The 14628-nt window shown below is 54.5% G+C and overlaps 1 protein-coding gene across 1 annotated transcript in view; it reads right to left on the bottom strand.

Annotated features, from left to right (window-relative positions):
* Positions 1–1483: 1483 nt before the first annotated feature.
* MED26 (mediator complex subunit 26) overlaps positions 1484–14628 on the bottom strand; it is a 39385-nt gene continuing 26240 nt past the window's right edge. The window contains exons 2-3 of the mRNA XM_004277596.4: positions 4878–4952; positions 1484–4217 (exon numbers count right to left, since the gene is read on the bottom strand). Coding sequence (XP_004277644.1) covers positions 2565–4217; positions 4878–4952 — 1728 coding nt within the window. The 3' untranslated portion in view covers positions 1484–2564. The remainder of the gene's footprint in view (positions 4218–4877; positions 4953–14628) is intronic.

The following is a 14628-nucleotide window of genomic DNA, read 5'->3' as shown; positions in this document are numbered from 1 at the left end:
AAGCCGCAACGGAGGAAAACAAAACGGTGTTTTCAGCAAGATGATCTTATACTGAAGGACTTTGTTCGAAAAATCATGTACTTCCAACTTTTGGGGGGATAGGGAATGTTAAAATTTCCTTCTACTGTGTCCTTACTTGGCAAATTAAAAAGTGACAGCCCAACTTGATCCCCAAATGTTGGTGGCAGGTCTTAGCTTAGCCTTGTGTTCTCAAAGGCAGGCAATATTTGTACCCTAGGGCTGACCAGATACTCAGACACAGGACAGGTGGTCCCTGGAGGGGGTGGGGGAGCAGTGACCTCCCTCAAAGCCTAGGCCTGAGAGAAGGACAGGCTCATGGGATGCCAACCTGCACCCTAATAGTTTCCAGCTGTGCCTGTGACCCTTTGTCACAAGAATAATGTCACCCTCAGGATACCCACATGTCAGCTGGCCATATTACAAAGTGAGAAAACAGGCACAGTGGACTTAGGAAACTAGTTACTCCACAGCACAAATGGTCCTGCTGACATGCTTTCCTTTTTTCCACCCTAAAGTCTGATGATTTAATTTAGTCCTCACAACTCTGGGGTAGCACTTGCAGCTCCCAAATGGGGACAGGTGCACAGCAGTAAAGTGATTAGCCCAGATCCATACAGATGGTAGACGGCAGGGGCAGAGTTCAACCTCACACTGCCCTTGAAGTTACTTCACCTACTTTTTCTAGGAGTGGGTGTGTCCTGCACCACGGCTATGTCAGAATTCCCCATTGGCTCTGAAACTGTGGTTCTGGGTTGACTGAATGTTCCTGGACCCCATGGTTTGCCCTGTGGGGCTGCCCCTCTAAAGGGGTAGCTGCTTCCTTACCTGTGAAATTAAGTAGATATGGACAAGACCTATTCCAGAGTGAAAAAAACTAGAAAGCCGAAGCATACAGTTTCAGAGACAAGGGGGACGAATTAAAAGATTATCAAGGAAGTCAAGGAAGAAAAGTTATTTTTTAAAAAGTCAGCCCCAGCCAGACAGTAAGACAGCCCCAGGCCTGCATGGGGAGCTGGCAGCCTGGGGCTAGCTAGGGCCAAGGGCTAGGCTGCCAAACACAGCTTGGAGCCATGCCATTTAAGAACTACAAATATTTTAGGGGGTTAAGACAAGGTCAGTGAGACCTGGGTTGTGGAGCCGGCTTGGGAGGGCTTCTTTCTGGGGAAGATGAGGTCTGGATGGAGACAGATGTGGCCCCTTGTTCTGTCACCCAAAGCTAGCAGGTGACTCTAGAGATGGGAGAGGCATCTTGGCCCTGAGTGAATGAAAGGCAAGGTGAGGTCAGTCTCCATGCAGAAGGCTAATAGGCTGACTTTGTGACTTTGCCCTGCCCACCTCCCCATGGTCTGGCTAGCTGTGGGGCCTGAACCGTGGATATGGGGTCCAGGTCTTGGCTAATCCAGAATCCAGAAAGGGCTGATATGGCTGTAAAGGACCAAATTAAAAACAGTTCTCAGACTGGTTTGTGCAAATGTTTTTTTTTTTTTATTTCCACATTTATATCACAAGGTGTCCATTTACTGGACCAAATAGCAAAGTTGCTCCCTTCTGCGTCCTGAGAACACAGAAGTCTAGGTACTGTACATTCACTAAGGCTCCTTGTTTTTGCAAATCGCGTTTATGACAAATAACCATAAGGCAAACGAATCTAAAGGAATGGTTATGAGTGTTTCCAGCGTACAGACAGGTCTCTTCTCACCCAACAGTACAGCTTACACACCAGTAGCACCCACGGTTACTTTTGTGTTTTCTGGGGAGGAGACTCTAGAAAGGTGAACTTTTCTAGATATGTGCAGGAAGGGGAAAATGAAGAGGGAGGAACAAGGAACGTTATTCGTTTGATGGTCAGATGGAAGAGGGGGGTAAAATAAACTCCAGAAAACTTAAATTTTTGCAGCATTTCTTTAAAAATTGGGTTGTAACTGAAACCAGATACAAATGTGTGGACGCCCAGGGAGCATGGGTCAAACTGGCTGGCAAGCTGGCCTGCCTGATGCCAGCAGCTCGCTACAGCTGAGAAGCTTCTGGCACCATGATGGAAAAGCTGGCCAGGTGGGGTGCAAACAGAGGCCACAGCGTTGCCCACTGCCTCAAACACTCAGGGCCATGTTAAAAAACAGAAAATGCAGAGATGAGATGCGTGCTTCTGTTGCTGTGTTAAAGGTAACCTCTTCCACAGGTTTTCTGTGCCTGCCTGCAACTGAGGTCCCAGCTCACCGGGGGCTGGGAAGCGTCCACACCTCTTCCGGGGTGGGGGGCTAACGCTTTTTATAGCTAGTTTGCTATAGAGTTCTGAACTCACTTTGCTGGCCTTCCTTCCACGCGGTCCTTCCTTTGCAATTTTGTTAGTAAACTGGTAGCAGCATTTCACAAAAGAAGGAGAATTTTGAGGGAAGAGCACAGAGAGACCTAGAGACTCTCGTTCCCTCTCCCTCCCACCCCAGGCCGGACCTCCCCCCACCCTCCGGATTCCCAACCACTGGAGGCGCCGGGCTCTATGGCTGACTGCAAGGTGGGAATGCACTTAGAGCCCGACAGGCCAGTCAGTCCAAGCAGACATAAGGCAGAATGTTCAACCGCCCGTCGTCGCCGTGCGGGTCGAGCGATATGCACTGCGTCCAGTCATACCAGTTACCCTGTGTGTCATGACACCCGTTCACCCCCGGCCACTGATGGGCCTGGATCCTGTCCAGATCGTCCTGCGTGACCTCACGGCTTAGCCCTGGGAGGTCCGTGGGTGGGCTGTGAGGCACCAGCACGTGCGGCTTCCGGGCCCCGCGCCGAGTGCTCTCCTCCTGCTTCAGGTACTCGGACATGAAGTGGTGAGCGCCCGGGGTCTGTGCACCCGACGACGAGAGCAGGCTGCTCTGCTGGCTCAGGTAGGACTGGATGATCTCGTTGCGCGACAGCTCCTTCCAGTTCGTCTGTTCAAAAGGGCTCTGGAGGCTGGCCTTGGCCTCGGGCTTGTCCAGCTCTGTCCTCGGCTGCTCCGTGTGCACAGGGCTGTCGGCCCGCACTGGCTCTTTCTGGGTCAGAGGTTTGATCTGTCTCGTCATGGGGTCAAAGGTGAGCTTCCGCTCTTTTAACCGGACAGGCTTGACACCTGCCTCGGCCACCTGCCCGTCCAAGTTAACCGTGTAGTCACGAGGCCGGTACCTCTTCTTCTTTTTGCTGTCCGAGCCACCGGAGGAGGCAGCATCGCTGTCTGCCTTGGAGGAGTCCGGGGAGAAGCCTGCCCGGGGCAGGAGGGGCTCGGCCGGTGGCAGCCCTGCCTTGCAGCCCGACCCCGCGAGCCGCTGGTGGCCCTCAGGCTGCTCCAGCCAGCGCACCGGGCTTTCTGCGCTGGGCAGCAGCTCGAGCCGCCGCACGGGGGGCGTGGACGGCTGGGCCAGCGGAAGCGGTGACGGCACCTGTGTGGCATCAAGTGACTGGGGCCGAGGCGAGGGACTGGGCATGGAGCCCTTGTATGTGTACGGGCTCCGCTGCCGGGCAAAGGAGCCCTCGTGCCGTGAGTTCCGGGGACTGAAAGAGCAGCGAGGCGGCCCCTTGGGGTGGGGGGGACCTGGAGTCTCGTCCACCCTGTCCAGCTGCTGCAGCACCACAGCCTTCGTCTGCAGGCAGGGCCTGGGGGGCTTGCCCAGACCCGGGGAGCTGGTGTGTGGCCTCACGGCATTGACGGGGATCTTGCCACTGTGCTTGTCATTCTCGCTGTGCTCCAGGCGGCTGCCCTCGGGGCCCACGTGCCCGCTGCTGTCCAGGGGGCCGGGGAAGCTCTCAGGGCTCCCACTGATCCCATTGGTGGGAAGGGGGGACGAGTTGGCTACCAGGGAGTCGTGGCTCACTTTGGAGACCCTGGGAGGTGGCCCAGGGTGACCGAGGTCGCGCTGGTCCCCCCGGCGCTTGCGGCTGCCCAGCCTGTCCAGCCGCTGCCCGGGCAGCCTCTGGATGTCATTGCGGTTCTTCAGGTCATGGATGCTCTTGGGCGGGCCGCCCGCCCCTGCCTCTGGCCGGCAGTTATGGGCGCCCCCGTTGGCCGAGCCGGGGGCACCCGCCAGCCCCCGCAGTGCAGCCTCATTCTGGTGCACGGGCTCGATGAGCTTCTGCCAGCTCCGCAGCAGCTTCTTGGCCCGCTTGGCGAGCTCCTCGTTCTTCGTCTTCTTGCGGACGTCGTTGATGAGCTTCCCAAGTCGGGTTTCCTACAGCCAGAGAGAGACGATGACACACTTTTAGGACAGGGACACCCCATGAAAAGGGAGCTGAGACAGAAATGGGGGGAAGGGCCCCATGTCTCTGAAATGACCCCACTGGCCCCTAAACCACTGGCCTCCCAGACACAAAACCTACGAGGATTTTGGGTCCCTTGTGACATTTAAATTCTCAACTCCCAAGTCCTCAGACCTTATGGTCCCAGAGACGGCAGTCTCAGAAGCATCATCTCACAGGCTCCCAACTCCTGGAGGCTGTGGACGGACCATTTAAGGCTACTGCAAAGCATCCTGGGGGAGCACGTTGTGGCAAAGGCAACAGCAAACAGAGGGCCCTGAGCCAGCGTCACTCACTGGAACCTCTGCTGGGCATGCACCCCAGGGTGTGCAGGGCCTCCTGCAGAGAAGGGGACCCCAGACTAAAGCCACCCATTTCCTGCAGTGCCTGTGGGAAGATGGTACTCTTGGAGCATGTGCTGTGGGCTGGCACAGTGCAGGCCAGGAGGGCATGCCCCCCTCACTCCTCTTAAGGACCCACTGGGCCAGTGAGCAAAGTCTCTGAGGCTCCAAGAAGCCAGGAAAGACCTGGGTTGGGGCAGCCCAGGCCCGGCCCTCACTGCCCTCCCTAGTGTTCAGGCCAGAAATGCTCACCTCCAGTGCCTCTTTGGTAATGGGGTATTTCTCCAGGCTGGAGATGACTTCCTGCACCGCCACCATGTTCCGGATCTGCAAAACAAGAGCTACTGGTCAGACCCCAGGCACTTCTCCCCATGCCAGCCTGCTCTAGAATGCTCCCTTTCCCGAGAGCCAGTGGAGCCAGCATCACCAAAGCCCCCACCTCGTGCAGCCTCCTACCTGCTCCCAGGGGCCAGCATGGCACCCAGTGCACACCCTCCAGTCTGCCTCCTCTAGTGCATGGTGACCAGTTTACCATGAGCCTGTCTATGGACACGCCCACCTGTCCAAGTGGCTGTCACACAACTGAGATTCACTGTGTTTATGAAACAAGATTCCCCTTCATATGGGAGATGCACTCAAATCTGCCATCTGATGGGAGGTTGAAAGATGTATCAAATAAAGTGCACCAAGTTGAAAAGAGCCATACATAATAATCTAATCAATTTAGTTAAATTAATGAGATCTCCAGAGTTCATCTAAAGACACCACAAGGAGAGCAAAAGTCAAAGTGGGAGAAGACCAATGCCACAGGGCCCCGAGGTTCCATCTGGAGCATACAGAGAACTTGGGCCAGGAGACACGAATAGGAACTGGACAAAACAGGAGATCGTGCAGCAGTGCTCAACTCTCTTAGTCATCAGCAGATGCAGACCGAACCCACCAGTGACTGCTACACTGCATACACACCTGACAGGTAGAAATGGGGTCTGACAATACCAGGTAGTTCTGGGGTGCAGCCAACTCTGGGGAGCGATGGGGCTGTGTCTAGTCAAATCAAACACGTGCATATCTCATGACCAAGCAATTCTATCCCTCACACGATACTTGCTACGAGCCAGGCCCTGTTCTACCAAGGCCTGTTTCCACATAGCACTACCTTGTTGAATTATCACAACCTCAAGGGGAAGGTACTATTATTACCATCACACTTAATGAATGGGGATGGCACAGAAAGGTGTGGGTCATGTGGTCATATGTTATAACGACACCAATGTCTTCCAGGAGTTGAAGGAACAGACTGAGAAATTCAAGAGCACTAGAAATGAGCACACTGCAGCTTCAGTGCATTAACAAGGTGAAGTTCAAACCACGAAGGATGAAAAGTCACAGAAAATACATATTGTTGATTCCAATTACACCAAGCATCACAGCACACTCAAAAATTAACTCAAAATGAATCCCAGACCTAAATGTGAAAGCAAAAACTCTAAGGCTTCTAGAATAAACAGGAGAATACCTTTTCAACCTTGGGGTAGACAAAGATTTCTTAGGAGCCCCAAAGCACTAATATCCAAGAAAAATACAGACTGGGCAGTGAGGAGGCCAGTCCCACAGGGACGAGGCCACCCTCTCCCTGTCCCCAGCCCTGGGGTTCTGGCCCTGACAGGGTCCTGGGCTTGCCACATGGCCTGTCTCCACTCCAGTGACCTCACCCTGGTATATTTAGAGCCCTGGGTCCCCACAAACTTATGAACCAGCAATCCCCGCAGAGCGAGCCCAGCGGCACAGAGTGTCCTTGTCCTTGGGCAGACACTGTCCTGCTGCCAGACAGGAGGGGGGAGGCAGAACACCTGAGCAACCCTAGGGGCTGGCAGCAAGCTGGCACTGTAGACCTCACACAGCTGGAGACCCTCCTGGAAGCTGCACAGGGGCGGGGATGCGGTAAGGCTTGCGGGCCCCACTGTCACAGCTGAGCAGCTCCTGCACTCGGGCGGGTGTGCAAGAGAGGCTTTCGGCTTTGAGGAGGCTCTCAGGCTCTCGGCCCCGTGGAAAGTGCTACGTCCTCTGCCTTCTTCTTTCTGCCCCTGCTGCGTTGAAGTTCAGGACCCCTGGGGGCTCATCCCTCTGGCTCCGCTCTGGCCCCCACTCTGGCCATGATGGCAAGGGCACTGAGCACTGTGTGGGGAGCATCACCTGGCATTCTGGAGGCAGTCAGGCCCTTGGGACCAGGAAGTGGACCAAGCCCTGCCCTCACCACACCAAACAGGCAGGAGTCCTGGGGTCTATGCAGTGCCAGGTTGGGCCTCCGGCCTCAGACACAGCAGACAGTGACACCCCGGCAGCCTGTGGCCCTTGCCTCCCACCCTCGATGAGAGGACCCTGTGCATAGCAGGGACGCCAAGGCTCAGATATAGATAGCCAAGGGGAGGCTCCCATCCAGGCTCCAGGCCTATAAAAAGTCCAGCACAGGACCCGTGGGGCAGGGAGATGGGTGTCAGGTACCAGGCAGGCCAGGGGTACCTGTGGTGAGGGCAGCATCTGAGCAGGGCCTCCCAGGGTGGACAGGAGAAGCCCCAACACCTCAGGAGATGGTGAAATGGCACCAAAGCCCTGGAGAGGGGAGAGGGGTCCAGAGCAAAGACAGTGGCATAAGTCAGGAGGCCAGGAGGACGAACAGACCCAGGGGAAGTAAGCTGGCTACACAACCTGCCTTCCATTAACTTCAGCCACTGTGGGAGCTAAACTGCTCCCACTACCCCAACAGGCCACCCTGTTGCTAGGTCCTTCCTGGCACCCATCTGTCTGAAAATACACTCACTCACGATCACAGCAGAGACCATGCCATTACTGTGTGGGGAGGAAGCCTCTGAGCTACTCCCAGGCACTGCTCTCAAAGAGGGCTTTGGGGCAGCTCTACAGGTCATAGTGCTCAAGGGTCACTCACACCCTCCTGCTGTCAGGAATAGCCTGGCACATCTGTGGCCCTTCTGTCCTTTGGATATCTCCCTTGGGATTCATTCCCAGGGAATGAAGTCAAACCAAAACTAATAAACAAAAAAACCACCGCTCAAAACTATATGCCAAACAGCTTTCCCCAAAAGGGCAGAATTCACACATGAGGGACATCTGAACACCTGCAGCCTCATCTTCTCATTAGGGCTCCTTCAACAGATACAGATTAATGTGAATTTCCTCAATAATTAGTGAAGCCAAATGTCACCTCCTTTCTACTAATGCTGACTTCCCATGTGAACTGCTCACTGTCCCAGCCCACTTACTTTCATTATTTGACTGGCCTCTTTATTGCAAGTAAATACCGTCCCAGGGTGGTGATGTCTGCCCCTGTGCACACAAGTGCCTAAATGTGCTCAGGGCTGGCGCTGCAGAGGGAGGTGTCAGGAGCGGGGAGGGCTACTCTGGAAGGGCAGGGCGCAGGTGAGGTGAGCCAGGCAGCGGGGGAGCACTCAGAGCAGAGCAAAGGCAGGGCAGGAAGTCAGTGGGCAGCCCAGGGTGTGGCCCAGGTGAACACAGTCAGCTGGTGACCACTGGTGGAACTGACTCTGTCACTACTGCGCCGAGTGCTTGCGGATCCTAGACTGGAGATTCATGAGGGACAATCAGGTATCCATGGTCAGAAAGGAAAGCGAACGAACAACCATCCCAGGCAGAAAGGAGGTGAAGCAGCCAGTGTCTCCACATGGAACACACGGACACCCCCTAAACTGACCTCCTCCAGGCCGGCTCAGGGAGAGGAGAGAAAGAACCCTCCTCAAACTGTCCTCACTCACACCTCAGGGACGCCCAGGGGCACACGCTGGGAGGCGGGGAGGGAACGCTCCTCACCACTGACCCAGTTCCCAGGGTTCTTATGCAGACCTCCCACCACGTGAGAACCAAGGGCAGGCGGGGAAGCAGCAAGGCCTACCTTCTAGTGAGCCCCTCATCACTTGCTAAGTCACTACTCCAGCCAGCCTAACCCACGACATTTGCTGCTCAACTCACGGGAGGAAGGAAGGGGCGCTGGACACGCACAGGTGACAGGACCAAGGCAGGACAGCAGCCCTCAGAAGCAGCCTGGGTAAAAGTGTGGACTACACAGTGCAGGATGCCACCACTCCCACATCACACGTCTGAAAACTGTTCTGTGAACTGGTTCAGTGGTCTGAACCTGGATCCACGTGCAGAGGTGGGGACGGCTCAGGGGGGACAGACCCACCACTGACCAGCCTCCTCCTCGTGGTAATTCAGGGGATAGGCCCAGGCCCTGAGTAATTACCACCCTGTGGGGGATTTCCAGCCCTGATGTGAAACAAGGAACTGAGACTTCTTTGGAGTCCGCAAGGCCCCTTGCTCACTGCTCCCTTTTCTCCAGGCATCAAGGGCTCCTGCTCCACCCGAAATCCCCAATCTCTCACTAATTAAGCTGGACCTGTGCAGCCCTGGTGGCAAAGAGGAAACCCTGTACTCCCCAAGTCCAAGCACTGGTGAGACTCAAGGGCAGTAAGCCAGGGCCGGCCCACCCAGCCTGACTCTTCACAGGACCTCTACTTGTTGGGTTCCTCCAGGGGCCAAGGTCTCTAGCTTTTCTCCCTTGAAACTCTACTTTACAGATAAGAAAAAACTGAGGGTCCAGGAAGGTAAAAGAGGTCCAGTGCTCACCACGCAGCTAGAAGGCAGTGGAGTGTGGCTTTATGCTAGCCTGGCACAGGGTCTGCCCAACACACACGGCCCAGCTGGTGCTTTACTAGGTAGGGTGAGGGAGGGCACCCAGACACCACCAGGCTGGTGATGCTGGCATCCCACCCACATACTCTCCCCGACTTGCCACAGCAGGGAAATGCACAGGTTACAAGAGTTCCACACAGGGCTGGCTTCATGCCCAGCAGCACCTATGGATGGCCAGGCTGCCTCTGTCTATCCCCAGGGTGCACTGGAGCCAGAGAGGTCCCCACGCCCACCCACAACATCAGGGGCTTGAGCCCACCCTCAACGCTTGCCCTAAGCTGCAGGACACTTGGTAAATGACAATGGCACTGGAGCCTCTCCCTGCCAGGCCCTGGAAGGAAATGGCACACACTGAGGATGGACTCACCCCGCCTGTCTAGCCAGGCCCTGACCACACTGTGGCCCTGCATCTATGCAGCACAGCCCACACCAACTCCTTCAGTGGGCTCAAAGCCCGCCGGGTCAGCAGCAAAAACTAGTTCGCTTTAAAACCAACCATGTGTAAGTCACTTTTTTTTCTTTTTCTTTTTAAAGCAGAATAGTCTAGACTAGAATTTACAAAACCCACTTAGCTCGAAAGGCTTTGGAAGTGTTCATCAGCAAGCAAGCTGTCCTTCCAAACCAAAACACGACACAGATGGCACCCAGAAGCAAGCAAACCTCGAGGCTTTCAATGTGCTGAGCATTGTAAGGCCATCCTTGGCTGAGTCACTGTGCCCTGCAAGCCACACAGTGGGCGTCAGTCGTGTCCACGTGGATGAAAGAGGCTTTGCCAGGCGAGTGCGTATCTGTGATTTGGTTCCAGTCTCACTCTTTTCAGCCACAGCAAGTCTTCCCGCTTCTGATGAACTCCACATGTTCCCAAGGTGGGTGCTATTCTGTGACTCTAACTGCTTCTACTGCAAGTCAGTGCAAGAGGCGGTGCCTGCATCTCCCAGAGAGCCTGGCGGTGACCAGCCCGTGTCCCACCCCATCTCCCTGAGCGAGGAAAAGAAGTCAATGTGCCTTGATTCTACCTCTCAGGTCGGAAGGTGCAGCCTCCTGGCCCTGTTCTGCCTTGCCTGGTACCACAGCCAGGCAGGAGCCAGGGGAACCTCCCTCAGGCAGGTGTCATGCCAGCGCCCTGCCTGGCAAAGCTGCCTTCCTCTGCCAGGACCCCATGGGAATCTCGCACTCACAAGGGTGAAGTTTCTCTCATTCACGGCTTCTGAGAGGAAGAACGACACTGGGGCAGGGGCTGTGTCTCAGCCGCAGCCACCAAGCTCACCACTTGCAAAAGCACAAAAGCATTTCCTCATCGGTGGGGCCCATCTGCTCCCCAGGAGCATCCACAGCTGGAGGATGGCCGCTGCCTGCGTGGCCCTGACTGTTGTACACTCACAGCCCGCAGAGCGCCCATGGCCAGAGCAGCCGATTGCAGCTGCAACTTGGCCCAGAGGCAGCAGGCAGGGCACTGCTTGCACCTAATGAGCAGCCCAGGAAGAGGAAGCCCAGGGCCTAGGACAGCAGCCATGAGCGGCTACCATCCGTGGGACCTCTCCGAGAGGCTTGCAGAGGTGAGAAAGGGCCCTCTCCACAGTGCTGGTCCTCTCTCTCAACTGTCCCAGCAGCTCTTCCCAACAAAACTACAAACTTAAATGCTCTTGAACTCTGAATCAGGTCAACATACAATTCTTGTTGTAATTCAGCCCTTTCTGAGAGCACAAGAGCTCTCAACATGTCATCTGGGAGCTGGTTCATTCCTACACTGATACAACTGGATAGTCAGAAAGCCAAGCAGAGCGTTTTCTATCTGCATCCATGCTCGCAGAAGGGTCCAGGTGGCAGTGCATCTGATGACAGCACGCCGGGTGAGGTTTCCTCCCTCTCAGCCGTGCTCTCGTGGGAACAGCCAGTAAGAATACTAGCTGCGCAAGACGAAACACCCGACGCCCAGGGGAGGGGCACACACAGTGCTCGGCCCACACACACGTAGAATACAGGCGATCCAAAACTAGAACAAACCAGCTTTTTAGGAAGTGATGGGGCCAACCTCCAAGAGAGTGCTAAGTGAAACAGCGAGGTGACAGCAGTGCACTCTTGTGCTGCCGGTGAAAAACGCCTGGTGCTGTGGCTGGGCAGAGAAGCAGCCGGGGCTGGGCAGAGAAGCAGCCGGGGCTGGGCAGAGAAGCAGCCGGGCCAGACCTGGCTTCCAATGCTGGTCCAACTAATAAGACTTAAAGCAAGACCAGCCACCAACCTGAGCCCAGCTCTCCCTCTGGCAGCCGGAAAGCCTGGGCGGAATGTTGGGAAAACCACAGACTGTGTTTGTAGATCCTCAGTGGCACACTGACCACCATCCTGGGAGACTGTGCCCACAGTGGTCAGGCCAGGAGAGGGTCCTGTGCACTGTCCGCCAGGCCGCTCTGGGGTTTCTAAGATCCCTTCAGGCAGCACAGTGCCTAGTGTGGCGCCAAAAGTCTGCCAGTCTGCTCCTGGGCTGCTATAGGATCCTGAGAACAGGGGATATCCTAGAATTTCCCTCAACAAGTCACCAAATGCAGGCCTGGAGGATGCAGGAAGGGCTGGTTATGGCCCAGTCCTGAGGCATATGTAGAAATGGCCAGTGGCAAGGACAGAAGTAACAGGTGAGGCACCACAACTGAGGCTCAGCTGAGCGGCCAGGAGCACCAAAGTGGCGATATCAAGCAGGCTCCTTTAGGACATGAGAAGGACTATGGAGAAGAGAACCAAGGACATACCCCTTCTCAGAGGGCCTCAAGCCCAGAACTAGTCCCAGAACCTGAGGCTGCCAAGCCTAGATGGGTAAAAGTGACCACACCCACAACCGATGACCAGGACTCCCGTGGTAAGCAGTTAAGAGTGTGCTACAGACACGTGACTGACTCGCAGGGTCTGGTGGCCCTCACTTTCCTGGGCACTCCACACGGGGTCACCAATGTCTGTTCTGAGCTGGGTGGATGTGAAAAGAGTAACAGGAACTGCCAGAGCCTGGGTGGGGGCCACACTGGTTAAGTCATTTGGTGAGTCACAGGGTTAAGTACGGAGGAGCCCATGTCACCTTCCACAGAACAGGAATCTGTGAGATCCGCAAACTCACCAGGCCCTAAAGGTAATTGAGGGAGGGTATGCCTGTCCTACATGACACAGCAACCATCAGGCAGGACATGGTCTAATGGGCTGCGTGAACTCCATATCACATGCTCCAGGGCAAAAAGCACCAGAGAAGACTGTACACAGGAGTTGAGCAGAGAGCTCTGAGCCCACCCACCTATTCCCTCAGCCACTAAGTGGGAAGATGACAGAAGCTTCCTACAGGCTCCTGGGAGGGGGACAAGAGATACACACATGAACACCCAGGACAGGGCCTGGCTGGCACACAGTAAGCGCTCAAGAAAGTGGGTCACCACAGAGCCTGTCATGGGACTTGAGAGGGATCAGGTTCAAGGCCACCTCTTTCCCCCACCTGCTGCCCTGGGCTCTGTGTGGAGCTAGAAGAACAGCAGTGGGCATGGGGACTTTCTCAGTGGGCATTCCTGCAACAGGGGCCACCGTGGAGAAGACCAAGGACATCGTCACATGGAACAGGAAGGTAAGTCTGTGCACTGTATCAAACATCATGTAAGGATGAACACTCATACCCCAGGACCCAGCAATTCCACTCTGGGGTAGGGACCAACAGAAATGTGAGCATGCATGTGCTGAGAATGGTCAGAGCAGCCATATTCAGAACAGCCCCATCTGAAAACCACCCACGTGGCCACCAACAGTATAATGGATGACTAAATCATGGTCTAGCCATTCAACGTCGAATGAACACATTACTGCTACTCACAACATCAAAGATAAATCTCAAAACAGGCTGAGTGAAAAAGCCAGATACAAAAGAATACATTCTGTACTGGATTGGAAGCTCAAAAGCAGGCAAGACTTGTCCATGGTGACAGAAGTCAGGGAAGTTGGGGGTGCAGAGACACTAGGAGAGGGAACAAGAATGGCTTCTGGGGAGAAGCTCTATTCCATGACCTGGGTAGGGGTTTCTAGGGTATGTTCACTTCATAAACGTTCACTGAGATGTAATACTTACAACTTGTGTACTTTTCTGGATATATGCTACACTTTAATGAAAAATTGGTCTTAGAGGCCATCCCATCCTAGAAACAGATGCCAGCGCTACTGGGGTTGAAAAGGAGGGAGAGGTGTTGGCGAGCCAGCCCCTCACCCCCCACTCGGCAGCAGAGACCCTCTCAAGGTCTGAGAACTACCGCACCAGGAGCCCAGGCTACCTCTGAGATACCCAGTGTGTGCGACGCTTCACAGCTCACAGAGAAAGGTGTCCACACGCTCCTATCCTGGGCAGAGGCCAGTCTGAGGAAAACAAGGGCGCTCTTTAGGTTCCATGGAAGGAGCACCGAGCAGGTCAGAGTCCCCAGGAAGGAGCAAGCTCTAAAGTTACTGGAGAGAGGCAGGCAGGCAGGCAGCAACCACTGCCTGGGCATTACTAGCCAGCATCCTGGGTGGGTGGGCAGGCGGGCCTCTGTCTCCTACCACACAGTGGTTCTCTCCTGAGACCACAGACTTCCAAAGTAGGTGTTATGCCACTTCCACAATGAGGAAGCCAGGGTGCCCATTACACACCTGGCCACAGTTTCATTACTAACCTAACCCTAATCCTGTGCAGTTAGCCCATACCTGCCTCCACACAACAGGCCATCAGCAAGTCGTATTGGTGACAAGGGCAGAAACAGCTGGCTCAAGGGAGAACAGTGGAACAATTTGGATGAGGAAAATTCTGCATGCCTACACCAGGAATGAAGATAGCAAAGAAAGACTAGATATTAAAGTGGGGGAGGCAGATAACATTCAAAACTCAACTTTATCTGCCATATTAAGAGGCCAAAAATGAAAAGCCTTATGATCATTTCAATAGATGTAGAAAAAACATTTGACAAAATTAAACATCCATTCCTGATGAAAACTCTCAGTTGGCTAGGAGTGGAAGAGAACTTCCTCAGCTTGATAATACCCACGGCTAACATCATACATGATGGTGAAGGGCTGAATGTTTTCCCCCAGAAACAGGTACAAAACAAGGACATGTGCTCACCACTTCTATTCAGTCTCATCAGGAGATTCCAGCTAGTGCAATAAGGCAAGGAAAAGAGATAAAGAAAGGGAGGGAGGGAGGGAGGGAGGAAGAAAAACCATCCAGTTTGGAAAGGGGGAAGTAAAACTGTCTTTATTCACAAATAACAGAACAGTCTATATAGAAAATCTT

Source organism: Orcinus orca, chromosome 3 (assembly GCF_937001465.1).
Source record: "Orcinus orca chromosome 3, mOrcOrc1.1, whole genome shotgun sequence".
NCBI classification, from domain to species: Eukaryota; Metazoa; Chordata; class Mammalia; order Artiodactyla; family Delphinidae; genus Orcinus; species Orcinus orca.
Note: the sequence above shows the minus strand (reverse complement) of the source record. Positions and strands in the feature narration are given on the sequence as shown.